The sequence below is a fragment of the Malaclemys terrapin genome, chromosome 10 (assembly GCF_027887155.1).
Source record: "Malaclemys terrapin pileata isolate rMalTer1 chromosome 10, rMalTer1.hap1, whole genome shotgun sequence".
NCBI lineage: Eukaryota > Metazoa > Chordata > Testudines > Emydidae > Malaclemys > Malaclemys terrapin.
The window spans coordinates 78,590,206-78,611,752 of NC_071514.1; the positions used below are offsets into that span (position 1 = coordinate 78,590,206).

Below are 21,547 nucleotides of genomic sequence, written 5' to 3' on the forward strand. Positions count from 1 at the left end.
ACATACAGAGAGCATGAACAGGTGGGAGTTGTCTTACCAACTCTGAGAGGCCAATTAAGTAAGAGAAAATTTTTTTTTGAAGTGATAATCAAGCTAGCCCAGTACAGACAGTTTGATAAGAAGTGTGAGAATACTTACAAGGGGAGATAGATTCAATGTTTGTAATGGCTCAGCCATTCCTAGTCCTTATTCAATCCTGAGTTGATTGTATCTAGTTTGCATATCAATTCCAGCTCAGCAGTCTCTCGTTGGAGTCTGTTTTTGAAGTTTTTCTGTTGTAAGATAGCCACCCGCAGGTCTGTCATTGAATGGCCAGACAGGTTAAAGTGTTCTCCCACTGGTTTTTGAGTATTATGATTCCTGATGTCAGATTTGTGTCCATTAATTCTTTTGCGTAGAGACTGTCCGGTTTGGCCAATGTACATGGCAGAGGGGCATTGCTGGCACATGATGGCATATATCACATTGGTAGATGTGCAGGTGAACGAGCCCCTGATGATATGGCTGATGTGATTAGGTCCTATGATGATGTCACTTGAATAGATATGTGGACAGAGTTGGCATTGGGCAGTGTTTTTGTTCAGTGATGTGTGGTTGCTGGTGAGTATTTAAATAAGGATCTACCCTCTGATGGTGTGTGGAATGAAATGAAGCTGGGGATCATCTAAAAGGATTTTGACCATGCAAAGAACTGTGCACTGAGGACCTATATACATGAACTGTTCCTGCATTAAGAACAAATATTCAAGGTATCAGCTGGCGCTGTCTGATTCCACAAGAGCCTCTTGGAGTTTTGCAAACTCTAGCTTCCCTGCAAGGCTTCTTGGGGTCGGGTCGGAGACTTAATTGATCAGACCCCTAATGGAATCACTGTGTTCCTGTTGGGATTCCAGATATGCAGGTAGATTTTTCCCCTCTTCAGAGCCATCGTTCATTGTGGTAGCCAGACACATGGTGCTCACCACAACAGAAAACAAATCAAATCCAAAAGACTCCCAACTCTGGGAGGCATGTTCCTGCCTGAGGTGGCCTAGAGCACCACCTAGAGGCAGAGCTAGGTCCCTGCAACACAGCCCCAGTTAAATTTAAAGGGGTTCTTTGTAAGTGGCCCCTCATGACAGCAAGGATCGGTTAAAGCGGTTCCTGCTGCTCTCTGCTGGGCTCACAGGTTTGGGGTTTGGAGCCCCCGATTTGGGTTGGAAATTACAGCCCTGGGAATGGTGGAGCTAGGGCCAGTTCAAGCAAATCTGGGTCTCCCTGCAAAGCCGTTCGCTTGGGGATCCCCTACTGAGAAGCCCAGATTCTCTCCCAGGCCTGCTGCAGAAATCCAGAGCACCCACCAGGGCCAGGATAAGGGGGAGATGTCCCTGAGTGTCCAGGAGCCTCAAGTTATTGTCCCATTGATTACCGAGCTCTCAGACAGTGTGAAGCAGCTGATGTTTCACATCATGCAGCCCTGGGGCACGAACAGTAAACATCACACCAGCCTTCCAACCTGCCCTGCTGGGAAGGTTATGTATCTACACCGCCCTCTACTGGAGGGAATGGGAATCTCCAACTCTTAGCAGAACTCTTTTATGCTGCTAACAGAAAGTCTCCTTCAGCTCAAGGGGTAGGGCCTCTGCTTTCAGACGAGGAGGCGTTGGGTTCTCTCCCCGTGTTGAAGTGCTCCTTGATCACACGGACAGCATAGAGTCATGCACAAAGTTGTAGGAGGGCCACCAGTTTGTTACAATAGTTTACCCTTTGCCTTCAGATGAGGCTCTCAAATGCCTTTACAAACATTTTCTAAAGCCTGTGAGGAAGGTATTATCTTCATATTACAGAAAGGTAAACTGAGGCGCAGAGGTTAAACAACTCTCCCAAGGGCATACAATGAGTCAGCATCCAAGCCAGGAATAGAACCCTGCCCACTGCTCTAACCACAGACAGCATTGCCTCGCCCATGGCACTTCGCTCTTGGTCGTTAATCAGCCAGCGATGCCGTCTCGTGGCCAGTCCCAAGTCCTCTTTAACCCAGCTGACTGCCTGGTCTGGAGCCAAAGCCGCCCTGGTTGGTCTATTCTGGCCCCTGACTTGGGCTTTTTCATATTGTGGTTCCTGGCAAAACGGAGGATTAAAAAAAAACCTCCTTGGGTTTATTTATTGAAACTGAAGCACATGACAGGCTGCTGTAGAGCAGGAACATGGGGACATTAAAGCCCCAGCACCAAAGCAAACCCCTGACAGCCGTTGCTGTCACCCTGACACCCAAGGCAGGAAACCCCCTGGCTGTCAGTGTGAAAACCCCACTGAGTGGCAGCAGCCCCGTCCTGCCGGCTTATCGGGTTTGGAGGCTTTCAGTGAGGGATTTGCAGCGGAGATAAACCTTACCACCACCCCTCAAAGCTTGAGATAAGCTCTCTAGATAGCCCAGCTCACAGCTGCTGTCTCTGCTCTTGCATTTGGTGCCAGTGCAGTAGAAGCTACTGAGATGGACGAGACAGTGACTGGACCTGGGAGCAAAGATCTGTTCTGCAGCCTGGGCAGAACCCTGAGCTGCCGGAGGAAGGGGTCAGCCAAAGGGGGCTCGCTTCGGTGCACCACACGAGGTGCTGAATTGCATACAGTAATGCAGGGCCCTTTAAGGAGTGTCTGTGGAAGGAACGCACCTGTGCAAAGAATGCAAGGCTATATGACGGCAGGCCTAAAGGTCTCTGCCGAAATAGCCATCCCTGAGCTAGGTCCCCGGAGGCAGTGAACGAAGGAGCAAGTGGGAGCGAAGGAGCAATTGGATTTCCTTGTGGCCCTGCAGCAAAATAACCTGAGACCAGTCTGCAGTCTCCAGCCTGCACTCCTTACAGAGCCGCCTTTGCCTCTGAGTTGCCGAGCACCTGCAGCTCCCATGGACTGCAGTGGATTGGGCCCATTAGCTTCGGTGGGCTTTTGCTTCAATAAAGCCCTCGGGATTTGGTCCACTAAGAATACTGTTTCTCTCCAGTGCCAGCTGCTAAGAGCAATGCTCTGAGTCTGGGCTGAAAATGAAACTATGCACATCCCTCCAGTCCCAAACGTTCAGCTAGTGTGAGCTGCTGTGAGAAATGATGCAGAAGCCCTGGGGGTGTAACGAGGAGAATCAGGATGAGACTGAGCAAAGGAAATGGCTGATTATCAGGAGAGCCGTCCTGCCAGTGAGGTGAATTACACTAAAGCCTTCCAGGACTGAGGCCAGCGGGAGCCCCGTCGCTTGGGGCAGTTAAAACTAGACAGGGCAAAGCACTTGAGATGCTGTGGTCATTCTGGCTCTAGCAGGGGGAAGGGCCAGATGATCTCACAGCTCTTTTCCCTCACTAGCTACTATGCTATTTTGCATGGAGCGTTTAATGTTTTCCCTACTACGTATTACGTTAGCTGAGCTCTTGGCCCCGTTGGGAATAAGCCCCCGGGAGGTATCCCCTGAGGACCACGCTGGGGCTGAGCTGATGGTGTCCTCTCTTGCTTTAGGTCAGCCACAATGGGCTCCGTCAGAGGAGATCACTTCAAGGACATCAGCCCCGTGGTGACCCCCGAGGGGAACGTGGTGATGAGCTTCAGCTTCGACAGCTACCAGCTGGAGGAGGAGGAGCTGCAGGCGAAAGGGAATCAGGCCAAGGGAGTCCTCACCTTCATGGAGCCAGGTAGGGCTTGGTGGCTGGGCTTCGCATCTCTCCTGGCTCGCAAGGAGGGAGCGTGGAGGAAGGGCTGAACGGGGCACCTAGCGATGGCAGTGACAGACTGCTGAGGTGGCTCCCTGGATGCAGGGAGGGGAGTGGGGAGAGAGAGCGTTGTCGTAGCCAGTGCTGCACCAACCAGCAGAATGTTCCACGTATCACAGAGCGATGGGCAAATCCTGCTTTGCCTCCCCCAGACTTTGGCCAGGTGTTCAGATTATCCTGGCTCCTTGGGTTGGGAGATCTCACAGGGGTGGGCTTTCTTGCAAGGTCTTCTGGCCAGGCCAGACACGCCCCTTGAGCAGCCATTACCTCATTGTGGTAATGCTTCAGGCCCAAATGAGACCCGGAAGCACAGAGACCACAGGACAGGGTGGACATAATAACAACGGTACGTTCGGGGAACTTTTCCCAGGCCTCCAGAAGGTTCGGTTCAAATCTTGGCCAGCGTCTGGAGCTGGTTCTTATTGTACAGGAGCCATTTGGCCCAGTCCTTAAGCATAACTACTGTGAGTGGAGCCTGCTGTCCAGGCAGCCCCGAGCCATCGCCATGGCCCGGACTTCTCCTGCGTCCAAACAGCCTGTGAGGAGAACAAGCTAATCCCCACATCCCCAGGACTGGCATGGGGGTGCTGCAGCCAGGACCCACCAAAACAAGCAGGGAATTCCGCAACTGCGTGGGTCCGAGGCAGCACGCAGGACGCTTCTCTGCTCACTAGCCAGGGGAGCATGACTGGGCCAGCAACTGCATGGCTATTGGCTGGCCACCCTCCTGCTGAGCCCTCCCCTCGGAGGAGGCGTGCAGGCTTTGATATCCCAGCAGGTTGGGTAAGAAAGGCCATTCTTGGGGCTGGGATGAGGAAGCGTGCAATGTATCGTGGCTCCTCCCTCGGCTCTTAACCACTCCCCCTTCACTGCCAGGCCTCTCTGTGGCTCCTGCCGTGGTTTCGTTCCTCTCCGTCTGATGCCGGGGCAGTGGGGAGCCTGGGGGCCCGTGCTATTTGCAAGGCACACACATTACCACTTCCCTGTGCAGAGCCCCCGGTATTTGAACAGTGCAGACTCCGACATGTCATAACTGCGGTGTGTTCCCAGATGACAGGAAAGCAATTAACAAGCAGTCGCTCCCCTGGCCAAGATGATCTTATTCGAGAGTTTACTCCCAACATCTCACAGGCTGAGTCACTTAAGCAGGTGCCAGCTGTAGGACAGACCCTTACCTTACCTCCACTGGGGCTAGTTGCATTTGCACCAGCTGCAGCTCTGGCCCTAGGTTTGAACCTCTGCCAATCACTCCCTGTACGTACATTTGGTTGGCACGGGACTGCTTCATACCAGATTACTGCCGTCCATTGCACATCAAAGGCCTGGTATTCTTATACAGCCAGAGTCACTGTTGAAATGCCTCTATTCACAGGGTGCAGTTTAGCCAGGCTGGTGTTTATTTGTGGAGCGCCATAGGTGAGCCTGGTGTTGGGCACATTATGGGAACCCTGCAAGACAGCTATCAAACATGAATCCCGCCATTTACAGTTTGTTATAAAGAGGCTGACCCTGCTGTGTAATCCGTCTTGGAGCTCTCCGACCCTGTAATGAGGGGCTAGGGCTTGGGAGTTGCTTTCCCACGTGGCCTTGTGGAGCACTCGCCCCTGGGCCATTAGGTGGCCCTTTGGAAAAGGCTGAGATTTAATACAGCTGTTGCTCTTTTGGGGCCCCCAGATGTTCCCTTGTGAGCCCACCTGAGATAACAAGCAGGTGTCTCTGCTTTGCTCTTTCCGGGGCGGGGGGTTCACGTGCAGAAGTGTGGCTGGGCTGGGATCAGTGATTCTGTGAAAATATGTCTGGCTGTGGAGATAAATAACTTCTCCTAGAACAGGGACCATTTAATTCTGTGATAGAAAAACCTCCCTCTTTGCTCCCGGTATGGAAGGCTGGGAACTAGAGGTAGCTGAACAGAGGCATGTGTACACAGATCCATACGTATGAGTGTCTTTAGGAAGATACTTCCCCCATTGGCTGGTACTACACAGATGTCCGATATGTGGGTTTCTTGCCCCTTCCACTGAAGCAGCTAATGCTGGCCATTGTTAGAGACAGGGTCCCAGACGAGCTGGACCACTGGTCTAGTCAGGTTATTCCTGTGTGGGTGATCGAGTAGAATAATGGCACTGCAGTGTCTCATGGGAGAGAAGAGAGTTGGAATGAATATAACGGGGATTCTTTACTAAAGCTGCAAGACCCAGACAGAGCCTGTCATTTGGGAATGTTCTGTACCTCATCTCAGTGAACAATAAATCTGTTGCCTCTCGATATATTTCCCAGCCTGTCTGTAGGACTCTGTGTTGGGTTCTAAGAGGCCCATCAGCATAACTGTCACCTGTTCTGTCATATTTTGGCGTGTAGCCTCGGAAGACCCCGAACCCCAGGATCGATACCATGGGATTTACTTTGCCATGCTGCTAGCAGGGGTTGGATTTCTCCTGCCTTACAACAGCTTTATCACAGATGTGGACTATTTGCATCACAAATATCCAGGTGGGTCCTTCCCGGCGATGGTGGTTTGGCATGTCCCAGGCTCTGCTCCCTGGATTTCATTCACACTGAGCCAGGACATGACATGGAAGCTGTCACGTCAGAGTCTTCATTAGCAGGAGAATGCTAGTCTGACAGACAGAGGGGAATCAGCCGGACAAGCCGCTGATTTCCAGTTCACATTTAACCTTTGAAAGCCAGCAGTCCGGATTCCTGATGTTAAATGCCAATAGCAAACACAGTCAAATTTAGTGACAGGAGATCCTAGAAGCTGGTGCTAGGATGTTGAAAAGACAGAGGCTGCCGAAGTGAGTGTTTGTGTATTTGGTGGGGGTCTGGTTTTGAAATAGGACTTGTCCTGGTCTCCCTGTTCTTCTGGATGCAAATATGCACAGGTGCTGGATGTCTACCAGCCTGAACTCACAAATGTAGCCCAATTAATGACAGCAGTATCACCCAGGGGTGTTTGTATCCTGAGTGCAAAGTGGAGCTATAAAAAATGTGTAGCTGCCCCCCGGGCATCTCCTGTGTTGCCCCTGGGGTATCTCCCCAGACCCTCACCCCACTTTCTATCATTCCACAGCCTTCTAGTTCAGACAGCCCTGACTGCCTATTTCCACAGCCTGGAAAATGTTTCCTGTTCCTGGATATCCCTAGACAAGGCAACCCTGAAATTGTTCTTTTGAGCCCGCAGCTGAGTTACCCAAACAATGGCACTATAAACACTGAGCCCGGTTCAGCCCTCGGATAAACCAGACAGGTGGGTTGGGGGAAATACAGAACAGCCACCAGACCCCAAATTCTGTTCACCAAGGTGCCAACACAGACCTGTGGTCAGCAGTAGCTTGATAGCACCCTGCTCTCCCCGCTGAACTCAACGCACTTAGTCCGACGCTGCTCTTGGAGCGTTGCTGACTGCCCTCACCTCTTCTGTTGCTCTGCAGGGACCTCCATTGTGTTTGATATGAGCCTCACCTACATCCTGGTAGCCTTGGTAGCCGTCATCTTGAACAACGCCCTGGTGGAGCTGCTGAGTTTGCACACCAGGATCTCTGTGGGTAGGTCTCTCCAATTCCGTACCCTACCCCAGGGATCCAGACAGGACCCAAGCCTACCCCCGCATTCTGGGGCTACCATATTTCCTTGGCTATTGTCCCATCCCATCGGTGCAAGCGGTCAGGCTAGCGTTTGCCAGAAGGGTGGACTCTACTCCCGTCTCCAGCGCGTCTCCACCAACTGACCTGGGAACAGGCTGCAAGCACTGAGATATCATTGCCCATCCATGGCCCCTTCAGAGTACCGGAGTGTCACTTCTGCTCCCCGCCTGATCTCCCAGCAGTGAGGACGAGATGCGTGTTGTGTGTGCAGATATCTTCTGTTCAGTTTCCAGGGGGAAGGGGGTTGGGAGATCCGGGCTGGTCATGTGCAAAGCAGTGTAAGCATATTCCATTCACCCAAGCCACAGGCCACCCAGTCACTTAGATTTAGCCCAGCATCCAGTGTAAACTGGAGGGGAGGGATAGCTCAGTGGTTTGAGCATTGGCCTGCTAAACCCAGGGTTGTGAGTTCAATCCTTGAGGGGGCCACTTAGGGATCTGGGGCAAAAATCAGTACTTGGTCCTGCTAGTGAAGGCAGGGGGCTGGACTCGATGACCTTTCAGGGTCCCTTCCAGTTCTAGGAGATAAGATATCTCCATATATTAAATTAAACACCCAAACTTTCAGACACACCATTAGCTGGACACCAGAAATACGATCAGGCAGACATTTGGACGCCCAAACATCTGGCTGCCTAGAAACTCAAACATCACGAGGAACCCACATGTCGATGCCTAGGCTTCCATTCTGCCCCATAAGCAGTTAAATAACTAAAGCCATCTTGGTGTAGATGGAAAGAAACGGGGGGTTTCTCTGGCCCCTTGTTCATCTGCTCTGTAACTCCATCTCCGCCTCAGTGCAGGGACACACTCTACCTCCAGGCTGTTCCAGTGGCTCTGGCGCTTGGCCCATTGGGTTTTCACTGGGATTCCGCAGGCTGCCGAACTCATCACATCGCTGTCTGGAGCCAGTCCAAAGGCTGGCTTCCAGCTCTGCCCCCTGACTCCCGTGTCCATCTTGTTCGCTGCAGGATACCTGTTCGCTCTGGGTCCCCTTCTCTTCGTCAGTATCTGCGATGTCTGGTTGGAGCTCTTCACCCACAGGCAAGCGTATGCTATTAACCTGATAGCCGTAGGGGTCGTGGCCTTCGGCTGCACAGGTATGTGAAGACTGGCACAAGGAGGACAGGCCAGGTGGTTTTGGGGAGAGCAGAGTCTTGTTTCAGGGTACAAGACCTGCTTGAAAATAGAGAGGGGAGTATCTGGAAGGGGGAAACTGCCCCACCCCTCAAAGATCCTATTTCCTTGCAAGGAAAAGCAGGAACAAACCTTCTGACATTTCTGTTGGGGTCCATATAACTCAGCGGTTTGCAGCCCCTGATGGGCCACCTGCTGCTGCCTGAAACTCCAGATCCCTGCTCCCTGAACCATCTCCCCACTCTTCTTCTGAAGTAGATTTGTTCGGTCGCTTACATCTGCTCTTCTCAGATCCCGGGAACACCCTATAACCCATAGCACATGAAGCAGCATGCACACCTGCCAGCGAAAACCAGGAGATATCCGATTTGCATAAAATGGCATATATTTGCATAACATTACCCTGATTTGCATAAAGTGCTGCCTGATGGCCTGGGGGGCTTTCAGCTTCTCCTGGAACCCCCAAATACTAAACTCCGTACCCCCCCCCAGCCCATCACCAATCAAACACGCATCCCTCGCATCACCAGGTCAGTCAATGGGGCCAGATCCCAAGCTGGGGGAAATCAGCAGAGCCACCGCTGCTCTTGCTTTGCCAGCTGGCCTGGCTGGTTTGTTAGTTGTGTTGGGAAGTGCTGATGGGGTGGGGCATACGAGTACCAGGCAGATAGATTAGCTAGAAAAGAACGTGACTTGAACCCCACCTCTTGTTTGGTGAAAAAAGTGTGTGTGGGGGGGGGAGGGGGCGGCGTGTTCCTCCTCCCATTTTGGGCTCTGTGAAGTGCCCGTTTTTGAGCTACGGAGACACATTTATGATTTTTGAATCATTGCTTGCTGTTCCAGCTTCTGAGTTTCTGGTTCATTTTGAAAATATTAGTAACCCAAAAGCCATCAAGTCCAGTGGTTACTGTGCTAACCAAAGCCTTTTCCCTTGTGACTGAATGCTTTGGAATAATGAAATTCCAGGGCCCCATGCAGCTGCTGGGCAGCGGGACTTGTTAATCCCAGGGCAATCCCCAAGTGGGTGATTTTTATTCACCGACCATATTTCATCCCGTAAAAACCCAGCCTTCTGCAGCTAATTAGCACCAGCTAACCCAGGTGTGTTTACAGCCTTTTTATGATTTTCTTTATGTTGCTGTTTAACACTGTGGAACACGAGTCGTTCGCGTGATGCTTCACATCTGTAAACAACCGGATTCAATCTGCACCCTCACCCCCGCCCCAACACCCTGTTACAGTTTGGCTTTTAGTACCTCGGGCTCTCATGGGCCGGAGGTATCCAGCACCGAGAGCTGGTGCCTTTCCACAGTAATGTCTTCTTATAGCGTTGGCAAGAGTGAAGAAGGCGGTTCTGATTCCTGAAAGCACTTAGACCTGCTTGAGTCCTTCCCCAGCTACAGTGAGCTTAAAGTTAAGCATGTGCTGTCTTGAATCAGAACTGCACCAACCTCTTCTGCTTCAACCGCTCCAGGGACCTCGGTAGGACTCCCAGCAATATGTTTGGGCTAGATCCCCGTGGAATTATGGGTAGGGAATAATACCTCTTCTCCTCTCTTTTTTCGGCGCGCCTCTCTCTTTAAGTGCAGCAATCCAGTTTCTACGGCTACACCGGGATGCTGCCCAAGCGGTACACCCAGGGGGTGATGACTGGCGAGAGTGAGTATCCTCCTAACCCTGGAGTCTCAAAGCTTGCTAGCTGGCAGAGCGACTCGCAGTTCGGATTAGATAATCGGCTCATTATCCAGCTGCTGGCTGGCACATTGGCCAGTGCGTCCTTAGTTGGCCCATTCTCCTGGATGTAATCATTAGTTGGCACGTGTAATAAAGACCCCCGGCTTGACACAGAGACGACGTTTATGCTTGGAGCTCAGATGTGATTCCCAGCTCGCGCAGACATACTCATGCTAGCTCTCATCAAGGTACTGTGCTAGCCACGGTAGCACGGGCAGCCGTGATCAGCGTCATGGGCTGGCCGCCCTGAGTACATACCCACGGGCTTCAGGCGATTTGTGCTTGGGGTGGCTAGCCGTGCTGCTGCTTCCCGTGCTCTCAAGCTCACACGGGTTTGGCTGCGGGAGTTGGAAGCATCCCTAGCTGACAGGGTAGACCTAGACAGAGGCGGGTTGCAATGGTCCATCCACCACAATGTCAGGTTCTTGGGGAAGATGCTGCTGAGAGATGTGACTTCTCCACGCTAAGAGGTCTAGGCGGAGCCCGCCTTTCGCAATCTGGTAACGTTACGCCCAGAGCAAAGTCACATACACGGGGTACGGCTGCGCCGAGGTCAGAGGTGTGATTGCAGAGGTGTGATTGTAGACATACCTGAGCTAGCTGGAGTCTAGCTCACCCGAGTGCTCATAGCTGTGAAGCTGTGGTGGCCTGGACTTCAGTGCGGCCTGTACAAGCCCTTCTGGGACCCGGGGCACTTACTCGGGTGACTAGTCCATGCCGAAGCCTGTGCTTCACTGCGGTTGGTAGCTAGCTCGGGTATGTCTCCACGTGCTGCAGTCACTGTTGCAGTGTAGATGTAACAGCCGTGTTTCTACAGCTGTCTCTCTGGCTCTGTAGGGAGGAGGACAGCATGAGCAGCATGCAGACAGCACACTCATGTCCCAGGGCATTTTACAGCGAGTAGAACAGAGGATAGAGTCTCTGCCGTGACCAGGGGTAGGGGTGACCTCTATCCCAGTTAGATTGCAGCCCATCTTTCAATGTACACAGCAAAGGCCTTCATTCATTCTTAGCTGAGTCTTCTTTAGAAGACCGCTCCATCCCCCATTGCCAGCGTACGTTGGCCCAGCCAGCCCAGCAATCGCTCCGTCTCCAGCCCTGCTCCCTGAGATGGCTCGCTGGAAACCGACTGGCATGCTGCTCGCTCCTCAGGTGCTGCTGTCCAGAAGAGGCGTTAGTCTTTTCCTGGTAAAGTCAACAGCCATTGGCCGGGATAATGGATTTGACGTCCTGCTGTGCTCAGACCCGTTGGCCTTGGCACACGCTAGCAGGTGGTGGGCACGCTCACCACCTACCATTGGCAGATGCGCTAACTGACGACAGCTGGGGTGCTCGCACTGATATTTTGACTGATGGGGAAATTCGTTGGTCTTTGGTTGGTGTTTTCATCAGTCAGTGGCCAGCTGGCCCTACGCCAGACAGAGAAAAACTGTAATTACAGTGGGCATGTGGGCCAGAAAGAAAGGCTGCCCCCTCCCATGGGCTGGGGTAATGAACAGCACTCAGTGTGGTTGGCCTGTCCCTTCCGCTTACACATAGGGGCATGAAAACTCTGGCATTGTAACTCTGCCTAGTGCTAGCTCCTGGGTTCCTCGGGGAAATACACTGACTGGCAGAGGGGTGCGTGCACTGATCTGACGCTGTTTCCCTTTGCTCTGCACGTGTGCGGCTGGTGCTAACGCCCAAGAGAGCAAAGCACGAGCATTGCCAGGGACTGCCAGCTGATGGGGCAGCGCCAGGTCTGTGTGGTGTGAGCCGATTCCCCTGTATTTCCCCCAGCAGGAGATGAGCCGTCTCACAGCAGGGAGAGAGAATAGACAGTTCCTGTGCCTCACCCCTTTGTCGGGGAGATAAAAGGGCTGCGCCACTGGCTTCTCCACTCACTTTCCCCCATTGCAGCTAACTCCAAAGCAAACAAGGCCGGGACCAGGTGCCTGTTCTCCTGTGTTGCTGGGGGAAGTACTAGGGAATCAGCTTTACTGACAGAAATCATCTCAGCTCACAGAGTAGCCGCTGGCTCACAGTAGTTGTCAGTTCTCGTTCCATCCAGCCCACACCAGCCCACTCAGTACGTGTTAGTGCCCCTCTCTGGGGCCAGGCCAAGACAGGCCCAGCCTGGCCACCAAGTCACATCTTGGGTTCTGTCCTTGTCAGTGGGTTTCAAACCCGCTCCAGAATGGCTCTGCAGCCCCGGCCATTAAGCGGCGCGCTGTCCCTGGACCCCCTGTGCCAACGGGCCTGCTTGTGCTCTCTTCCACTCAGGCACCGCGGGGGTGATCATCTCCCTCAGCCGCATTTTCACCAAACTCCTCCTGTCGGACGAGAAGGAGAACACCATCATCTTCTTCTTCATCTCCATCGGCATCGAGCTCATGTGCTTCATTCTCCACCTGCTGGTGAAGCGCACCCATTTCGTCCGGTACTACACCGCCTGCTCCCGGGAGGGCGCACCTGAGGGCAAAGGGGTCCCAGACCACGGCACCGGATACAGGGTTCACCACGACGTCACTGCAGAGGACGTCAGATTCGTAAGTCTCCCTTTCTGTGCTATGTGGGCGGGTGTGCCAGAGCTTTTAGATCCCGCAGGGGTTCTGCTGCCTCTGTCCTGGGCCTCCTGCTGCTGGCCTGAGGCTGATGTGCTGGGGAAGCTATCTCCTAGGCAAATGGGAAGGACTGACAAAGGTGTACAAAGATGCCCTGGTTTGGTCCAGGCGGCCTTTTGGTGCAGAACCCAGAGCTGGGTTAGAACTTGGAGCACAGCATCTGCCCCCAGACCCAGGAAAGCGGCAAGCTGGGCCCATGGGAGCAGCTCAACCAGTGGTGTCAGTCGTTTGGCATGAGAGCCATGCTTTGCTTCTCATCACGGTCTGTCTGCCACACAAGTCCCTGCCGAAGGGCATTAGCAGGGCTGCTCCTTCAGCTTCGCAGGCAGAGTGGTGGGCTAGAAAAGCAGTGCTCCGTGCTCCAGCCCCTCACAGACGATGTTCATGAATGAGTGTGATAATTGGCCTGCATCTCATTGGCTGTAGGACAGGGGTTGCCACCCTGTCGCCGGTTCAGCCCTTTCTGGTAGGCCGCCTGATCTCTGCACGCTGGCCCCTGCTCTTTGCTTGTAGCTGTGACATTAGACCTTTAAGAGTTTCTTACCATTACTATCCTGTGCAAACAATTGCTGAGGTTGCCATAGGGACGGTACGCGATTGGGCACGGGAGGGGAGGTGGGCTATGCAGCCCGGAATGGGAGAGGAGATGGGCCTACAAGACAACCTGCTTTCCATTGTTGTGCACACTATGGAAAAATGCAAGAGCCCCTCTTTTAGGAGGTATGTGGCGCCCTCTACTGGTGCATTGGTGCAGAGAGAACTGAAGTATTGTATATAAATCTCTACAATAAAGGTGGGTGTCCTAGCATGGCACATAAACTGATCGCTCAATCTAACCCATATTTCCCTCTGCCCTTCCTGGATGGAGTGTATTAGAGCCACTGACCTCATCCATTCTGGCTTGGCTAGTGACAGCAGGACGGTCTTACATCAAGCCGGATAAGTTCCCGGAGTCTTTCCCCCTCCTCCCCCTGAGCTTTTCTTTGCAAAATACCCCCTGGTTCAACGCTACCCTGATCCCTCTTGTGCTTTCCCCAGGAAAATCGGCCTTGTGGGCAGGTGGGCTCCCCTCCGGGCAGCCTGGGGCATGAAACTGAGCTGGCTGGCAGCGGCACCTACGTGAGGTTTGACGTCCCTCGACCAAGAATCAAAAGGAGCTGGCCCAGCTTCCGAGGTAGGACACCAGAGTCCAGCTGCAGGGACCCGCTAGCCAGGCTGTCCAGACCCTCCCCAGCACTCGCTGTGATGAGCGCGCTTGTCTTTTGCTCTAGCTGGCAGGGACAACACTCTCACTTAAAGGGGCTTTCGGAGGCTGCCATTTAAAGTGGAACTGTCCCCTTTTTATAGTACTGCGTCCGCGTGAGCGTTTCTGTCGTGTCGTTGGGGGAGGAAGGATATTCCTTTACTGAAGGCTCGGGACATCTGGGGTCAGCTCCTCCGTTGCCACAGCATTTTCATGTGCCCTTGGGCAAGTCACTTATTCTCTCTATGCCTCGGCTCCCCATCTGCACAAAGGGGATGAAAACATGCTCCTAGTTCATCAATATCCGCAAGGCACTCAGAGGTTACTGTGATGGCAGCCATAGATGTCTATCCCTAGGATAGACCTTCCACCCCTAAATGCGTCGCCCTCTAGATACTCACAGCATCTCTGAGATGCAGCTGCCTCTGGTGTGGGAGGTGGAATCTATCCAACGCATTGCGCTGAACAGCAGTAGAGACAGAGAAACTTTTAGGCCAAAGTGAGGTAATCTCATGATGCACATCACAGGGAGTCTGAGGCAACGTTTCTGCCAAGCACTGGACATAAAACAACACTGCCAGCTACCGCAGTCTCTCTCACTTTTTTGCCCTCACAGGGGGCAGGGGAGGAAAGGGAGATCCCAGCTAGTGTAAATTAGCTATGCCCCGGAGTTGCAGTTGTGGCATGTACACAACATGTGGAATTACAGCATTCATACAGCTCTAGTGTCCGATGGAAATCAGAGAGACTGCTTAGGTAGCCGGCTGGATTCAGCCCGGAGTTCTGCTGAAGTCATTTGAACAGCACTTGTTTACACCAGTCCTGAACCTGGGCCACAGTTCAAGGAATGGAGTCTGGCAAGGGCAAATGGGTTTCCAATGTGGGAGATGGGGTCCGAGTTCTGAGGGCAGAAGCCAGTGTGGTCTTCTGGATTGATACGTCTCTGCCACATGCTGGGAAAGCCTCCGTTCATGTGCAGAACTAATCAGTGCCTTTGTGAGCGCCTCTAGACCCGGGCGAAGGCTGGTGGAGGTGAACCTCTCACTGCCGTGCTCTGCAGGGGCCAGAGCGTGGGTTTAGTAATAAGCTGACGAGTTGCTTTGGTGTCCTCCTCCAGACATGATGCTCCATCGCTACGTTGTCTCCAGGGTGATCTGGGCCTACATGCTTTCCATAGCCATGACCTACTTCATCACACTGTGCCTCTTTCCTGGGCTGGAGTCGGAGATCCGCAACTGCACTCTTGGGGAGTGGCTCCCCATCTTAATCATGGCTGTCTTCAACCTCTCGGACTTTGTAGGCAAGGTAGGAGGGGTCCTGGCTAGACTTCCTGTGCAGGCTTCCTTGGGGAGGGTGGGTAGCCGTTAAGGTGCCAAATGGGCAGTAGATTATTAAGGAACAGGTCTCGTCTGATGGCCAGTCTACCCTGCTGTGGAAGAGAACTGGGAATCAGTTGCCCAGGTTCAGGCCATGGGCTCGGAGTGGCTTGTGACTTCCTGCAGTGCATATTTTTACAGACTTTGTCTTCCCTCTTCTCCTATTAGAAAACCAATCCGATAAAACCGGGTTGTCTGCTGATCTGGTGTGTTATTAAGGATGTGGTTGGTGTGTGTTTGGGCTGAGGGTCTGGTCTAAATGGATTGTTACTGAGGATGGGCTAAATTTGGATTCCTTCAGATCCCACATTAGAGACCTGTTTGTTTCCAGTGGCTTTTTTGCTCTGAAACTACCACTGAGTCTAGGCCGGCCTCCTGAACAGCCTCGCGTTTTATTGATCTAGATTTTTACTCCAAAAATCACTTTACTTTGCAACACAATGTGACTTTCCCTCTGTGTTTTAGATCCTGGCTGCCTTGCCTTATGACTGGAGAGGGACCCACCTTCTCATCTACTCTTGTCTGCGAGTGATTTTCATTCCCCTCTTTATAATGTGCGTGTACCCCAGTGGGAAACCCACCTTCAACCACCCCGCTTGGCCTTGCATCTTCTCCCTCCTCATGGGGATCACCAATGGGTACTTTGGCAGCGTACCCATGATCCTGGCTGCTGGCAAAGTGAGCCCGGAGCAGCGGGAACTGGCAGGTAGGAGGAATAACGTGTTGACACATGCCAGCCGCTCACAGGAGCCGTATAGGGAGGCAGGGACGGTGCTGGCTGGACCCACAGCGTCACAAGTTCCATTTGTGTTTCCCACGGTTAGAAGGGGACCAGGCTGTACTGCCACACCCTTGTCACTGCTCCCGCCTTCGGGCCCATCTGCACTACAGGTGCTGCTGAGTTCTTAGCTGGCTTAACACATGGCCACACACCCCATGGCTCCTAACCAGATAATGTGCTGTGGTTTGCCATTGCTCATGACCCTATAACATGATTGGCACCTGCACCTGCGTTTCAACTTCCCACATGCACCTGGAAGCAGCAGTTGAGCAGGTGGGAGATTGCCCAGATGTACCCAGAATGCATTGCGGCAGACATTGCTGTGGGATGTGGTAGGTGTGGGCAGGCCAGTGGGGGAAAAGATGCCGTGTGCATGGAACCAGGTCCCATCCCGGTTACATGTTCCACAGCTCTCTGTAGTGTGGAGAGACCCTTACTGCAGCAGGGAGAGACCAGCTGTGCCTGGGTGGGGAGAGAGGAAGAGGTTGGATCACTCCCAAATATTAAACGGGTGCTGGTGGGAAGCAGGCCTCGATGGGTGGTCGAGTCCCTCTCCTGTTCCTTGTTATCCCTGCAATAGCCCCCAGGCTCAGAGGGCTGCAGGCCAGAGAGTGCTGCCTCCGCACGAAGCCTGGCTATGCACCGACGTGCCGGCTGCCCTGCATGTCGTTTTGCAAGCAGCGCTGGTGCCGAGCGTGACTTACCCAGTGGTGCCAGCCCATTATGGGAGTCCTTCCCCAGAAGCCCGATTTCTAAGAGCACCTATGCTTGGGGTTCCCTCTTGGGCTGAACTGGGTCCAGCGGAGGGGCAGGAGGTCAACGCGGGTGTGAGGATCCTGCTGTCCCTTTGGGTGGGTAGAGCTGCCCTCCTGGTGGCTGCCTCCTGCCCATGCTGATCCAATTCTTGCTCTAAGGCTCCCCACGCCAGCTCACACCACTGTGGAGCCAGAGTGTGGCGCCCCTATCCACTGCAGGGCCTAAACCAGTGACCGGACGCACCCTCACTCTCCCTTGGCCTGGTAGCATCGCCACTGGCGCTGGGTTGCCAGCAATGTGCTCTGGGGCGTATGTTACGGATTAGAGCTAGAGCGGAGAACCTCTGTCCCAAATCCGGCGGGGCCCAGGAGCATGAGTGGAGACACCTCCTGGCACCCTGTTAGGATCTGAGCTGTCAGCACGTGTCTGGCAGATGAGGGTTAACCTCCTGGCTTCTCTTCCCCGTTCCCCTTCTCCTGCAGGTAACACCATGACTGTGTCCTATATGACCGGATTGACGCTGGGCTCCGCCGTGGCCTACTTTGCCTATAGCCTCACCAGTACGTCTCACAGTACCTGTTTCCACACTGAAACCTACAACAGCTCTTTCACGGCGGGGTACTGAGTGGGCGATGCGGCTGAGGGTGCAGAAGCTCTGTGCCGGGACGGGGTGCAGGAGAAGGGGGCAGGTGGGTTGGGCTGGGGAGGCAAGGAGAATGGGAATGATCTGTCCTGTATTTATTAATCAGTTCCCACCCTCGCCAAAATCTGATCCCTGAAATATTAATCCCCCTTCCAGGCCCCTGGCCTGATGGACTGAAAGGATGGAGCCGATCCTCAGGCCTGCGAGTTGGCTACAGGCAGGGCCAAGAGGTGTTTGCAGTGAGTCGTCACTGGCTTCAGCAATGGCACAGAAGTTTGGGGATGACAGTGGGTGTCGCCCTGAAATGGCCACCCCCGACTTAGCCTTCTCTCTGCTTGCTCTTGTGGGCGAGCTCAGTGCTTCTAGGCTGGCCTCATCTCCCCCCCCACCCCCCCACACCCCACCCCTGCCAGGTCCTCGCTGGGCCTGGATTAGTGGAGCAGAACTTTACAGACGCCGGATACCCATTAGGGGATATAGTGGGTCTAGCGCATGCCTGGTGTAACGCCACTGAAGTCCAGGGTGTTAAACCAGGGATAAGCTTGGCTCAGGGATTTCCCAGCCAGCTATGGGTCTAGGCTGAGGTGTTATCCCCTATCGACACTTGGCTGTTCCCAGGTGACAAATTAAAAACAAATGTGAGGGGGCGGATGAATCGTGGAAGTCCAGCTGATATGTGCCACCGCCATGGAGCCGTTTCTCATGACTAGAAGGGCTCCAGCTCCTTGGGGGATAGAGCAGTGGGGCTTGCCCATCTGCTGCACCCCTTGCCTTAGCATTTCACCCCACAGGGGAGAGCGGGGAGGAGACTCCTGAGGTGTAGTTTCCCGATTTTGTACAAGGGCGTGGGGTGTCCCCACCCACCCTGACCCAGAGAGCGTGTGCACACAAAGGACAGGGTGCTGAGACTGGTGGGAATGTGATGGCGTTTGTGTCAGACGTTTGTGGTGGTCTTTGGCTCTGAGATAAAATGGACCCCTTGGCTATACCACCTCTGCATATCCCACCACCATCCTACCGTCCAGCCTCTTGGTCGTCAGACCCGCACGCAGCCGCTTTGCAGTACAGGTCACCGCCCGGCACCATCCTGCTGCGTCACGACTATCACAGCTCCCCAGAGCGCTCCTGACACGTGGCAGGTGTAAACCCAAGACTGAGTGTGCGTGCCAGGGAGATGCAAAGAGGAGATGATGGGAAAGTGGGGAGACATTGCAAGGTGAGGGGGCAGTGATAGAGGGGCAGAAGAAAGCAGGAGGGAGAGAGAGAGAGAGAGCCTGACAGAGGGCAGGAGGAGCGGAAAAGACCTGCAGCAACAGAAAGATGCTGCGTTAGAAAGAGACACTGTATTGTAATCACTGGCCAAACCCCCACTGGCCTCGATGGGGTAGGAGTGGGGAAGGAGTTATCAATAGCAGGCACCACAACTGAGCTGCCCGGTGTTTGTTACTGTGGCCCTGGGAGTGTAATGCGGTAGGGGGCGTGCCCCTTCCCAAGAGAATGGGTCCTGAGCGGAGCTGAAAGGAACCTAGGAGCAGCTGCTCTGCTGTCCTCGGGGATTTGTCTACACTAGCAAATGCTGAAGTAGGGGTGGGTGACAAGCAGGCAAAAGCCCCAGTGTCCTCTCCACACTCCAGCTTCCACCACTGCCATCACCTCTGGGGAGGGATTGATGGTTATGCAGTTTGCTAGTGCAGACTGAGCCTTCTCGAAAGTTCAGTTCTTCCTTTTCCAGCCTCCCCAGTGTGATGCTGTACTAGGAATTCCTGCCCGTGGAGACACAGCAGCTCCACCAGTCACCCACCTGAAAGACCCAAGGGCTTAGCTCTCCCATTCCCCTCTTCGGTCCACCCCCAGAGCAGGGCACGTGCTCAGTGACCATTCCACTCTGGTCCCCGGGACAGTGGCAGGCATTAAGGAGGGTGGGGTGGAGAATAGAACAATCACTGGAGAGTAGGATGGAGCGGCTTCTTCAGCTCAGCTAGCACAGAGCTCATGTGGGGCCCACATGCCCAAGTCCCACTATTGACACCTCCCCATAAAAGAACATCCCAGTAACTAGAACTGCCTCTCTATTGAATGTGCAGGGCCCTAGAGAGAGGCCCAGAGGTTGTGCCACAATCAAGGCTTGCTTCAGTCCTGCATAAGCCACTAAGGTGACTTGAAATGGGGGTAGGCTTTTTTCCCCTTGTAAATTGCAGCTCCACGTTGCATACTCTTGCAAGTCTCCTGGTCGTTGGCGTTTTCCATAAGCCCCAGCACCTGGAGTTAGAAACCTCAGCTTTAATTCAAACAATGTACGTTTCCAGCCCTCCTGGTTCTAGAGACAGACCTGAACCCCCAAGTCCCTGAAGGCAAATACAAAGCACCCAAGTCTTACTATATTTTTAAAAATCTCATGATTTGTAAACCTTTCTCATGAGTTTCAGGAGCCTGAGCCGTGAGTTTTAAACGCTGAGTGGTGCTGCAGATGTGCCCCGTCTCCTCTTTCAGTGACGTATCACTGCGTCCAGGGGGAGCATACTATGTGCCACTGGTTTCTTTTATCTGCGTGATGAGCATGTATTGCACAGAGCCGCAAAGTACAGGCATGACTGTATCAAGTAGAGAGACACTGGCCAGTTTTATGATCTTTGGACTAGTACATGATAGTCCACTTTGGATCGTAAAGTACATGATAACAAATACTGAGACGAGCTGCTTGCTCCATAAATTTTATATGTGCACGTAGCTCATTTTGTAATATTTTAACTATATTTTAGAGGACGTCGTATTCTTTTTTTCCTTTTTTTTTTTTTGTAATACAGAGCAGCTGTCTAAGCTATTTATGGGGAAATCAATAGATTTTTCCTCAGGGGAATCAAACCAAGCACAGGTGTGTCTGCTTGCACCTGGGTCATCCTGCCAGTTGACTAGAAATACCTGATCAGTTGTCACTGGCAGTGAAACTAACAATTAAACAAAGTCATCCAGGCATGGTGCTGAGCTTTGGCCATCCCCTGCAGTTACAGTGCAAGGGTGGTCACGGGCTGCATTTGCGTCGGTCTGCACCAGGGATCTGCAACCTATGGCACGCAGCTCGCCAGGGTAAGCACCGCGGCAGGCCAGGCCGGTTTGTTTACCTGCTGTGTCCGCAAGTTCGGCCGATCGCGGCTCCCACTGCCCGCGGTTCACTGCTCCAGGCCAATGGGGGCTGCGGGAAGCGACGCGGGCCAAGAGATGTGCTGGCCGCCCTTCCCGCAGCCCCCATTGGCCTGAAGCGGCGAACCGCGGCCAGTGGGAGCCGCGATCGGCCGAACCTGCAGACGCGGCAGGTAAACAAATCGACCCGGCCTGCCAGTGTGCTTACCCTGGCGAGCCGCGTGCCAAAGGTTGCTGATCCCTGGTGTACACTGCGGTTAGACATACCCTGAAGCTGGCCCCTGCCAGCTGACATGGGCTCACGGGCTTGGGCTGTGGGCAGGAGCGGCGCCAGGCACCAGCGCAGCAAGCGCGTGCCTGGGGCGACAAGCCGCGGGAGGTGGCAGTCAGGTAGCCTTCGGCGGCATACCTGCGGGAGGTCCGCCGGCCTGCAGCTTCGGCGGTGGGTACGCCGAAGGCGCGGGACTGGCAGATCACCCACAGAAACGCCGCCGAATCCACGTTACCAGCCTGACTGCCGGGCTTGGGGCGGCAAAAAACATAGAGCCGCCCCTGGCTGCGGGGCTGGTTCCTTGCAGTGTAGACGTTCCAGCTCAGGCTGCACCCCAAGCTCTGGGACCCTGCCACTTTGTAGGTCCCTAGAGACTGGGCTCCAGGCCAAACGTGGATGTCTACACTCCAATTAAACAGCCCCCCAGCCCGAGCCCTGCGAGCCCAAATCAGCTGGCATGGGGCAGCTGCAGGATTGCAGTTGCTGT

The 21,547-nt window shown here is 53.7% G+C and overlaps 1 protein-coding gene across 2 annotated transcripts in view; it reads left to right on the forward strand.

Moving 5' to 3' along the window:
• The window catches only part of SLC29A4 (solute carrier family 29 member 4), a 30,522-nt gene that overhangs the window by 3,077 nt on the left and 5,898 nt on the right, over positions 1–21,547 (forward strand). Inside the window, exons 2-11 of one of the 2 annotated variants that reach the window (XM_054042857.1) lie at positions 3,484–3,656; positions 6,093–6,224; positions 7,166–7,279; positions 8,350–8,478; positions 10,100–10,174; positions 12,512–12,777; positions 13,891–14,026; positions 15,213–15,400; positions 15,937–16,177; positions 17,491–17,568. In XM_054042857.1, coding sequence (XP_053898832.1) covers positions 3,494–3,656; positions 6,093–6,224; positions 7,166–7,279; positions 8,350–8,478; positions 10,100–10,174; positions 12,512–12,777; positions 13,891–14,026; positions 15,213–15,400; positions 15,937–16,177; positions 17,491–17,568 — 1,522 coding nt within the window. In that variant the 5' untranslated portion in view covers positions 3,484–3,493. Of the gene's footprint in view, positions 1–3,483; positions 3,657–6,092; positions 6,225–7,165; positions 7,280–8,349; positions 8,479–10,099; positions 10,175–12,511; positions 12,778–13,890; positions 14,027–15,212; positions 15,401–15,936; positions 16,178–17,490; positions 20,033–21,547 lie in introns of those variants that run through there. The other variant, XM_054042856.1, reaches the window with a different exon arrangement.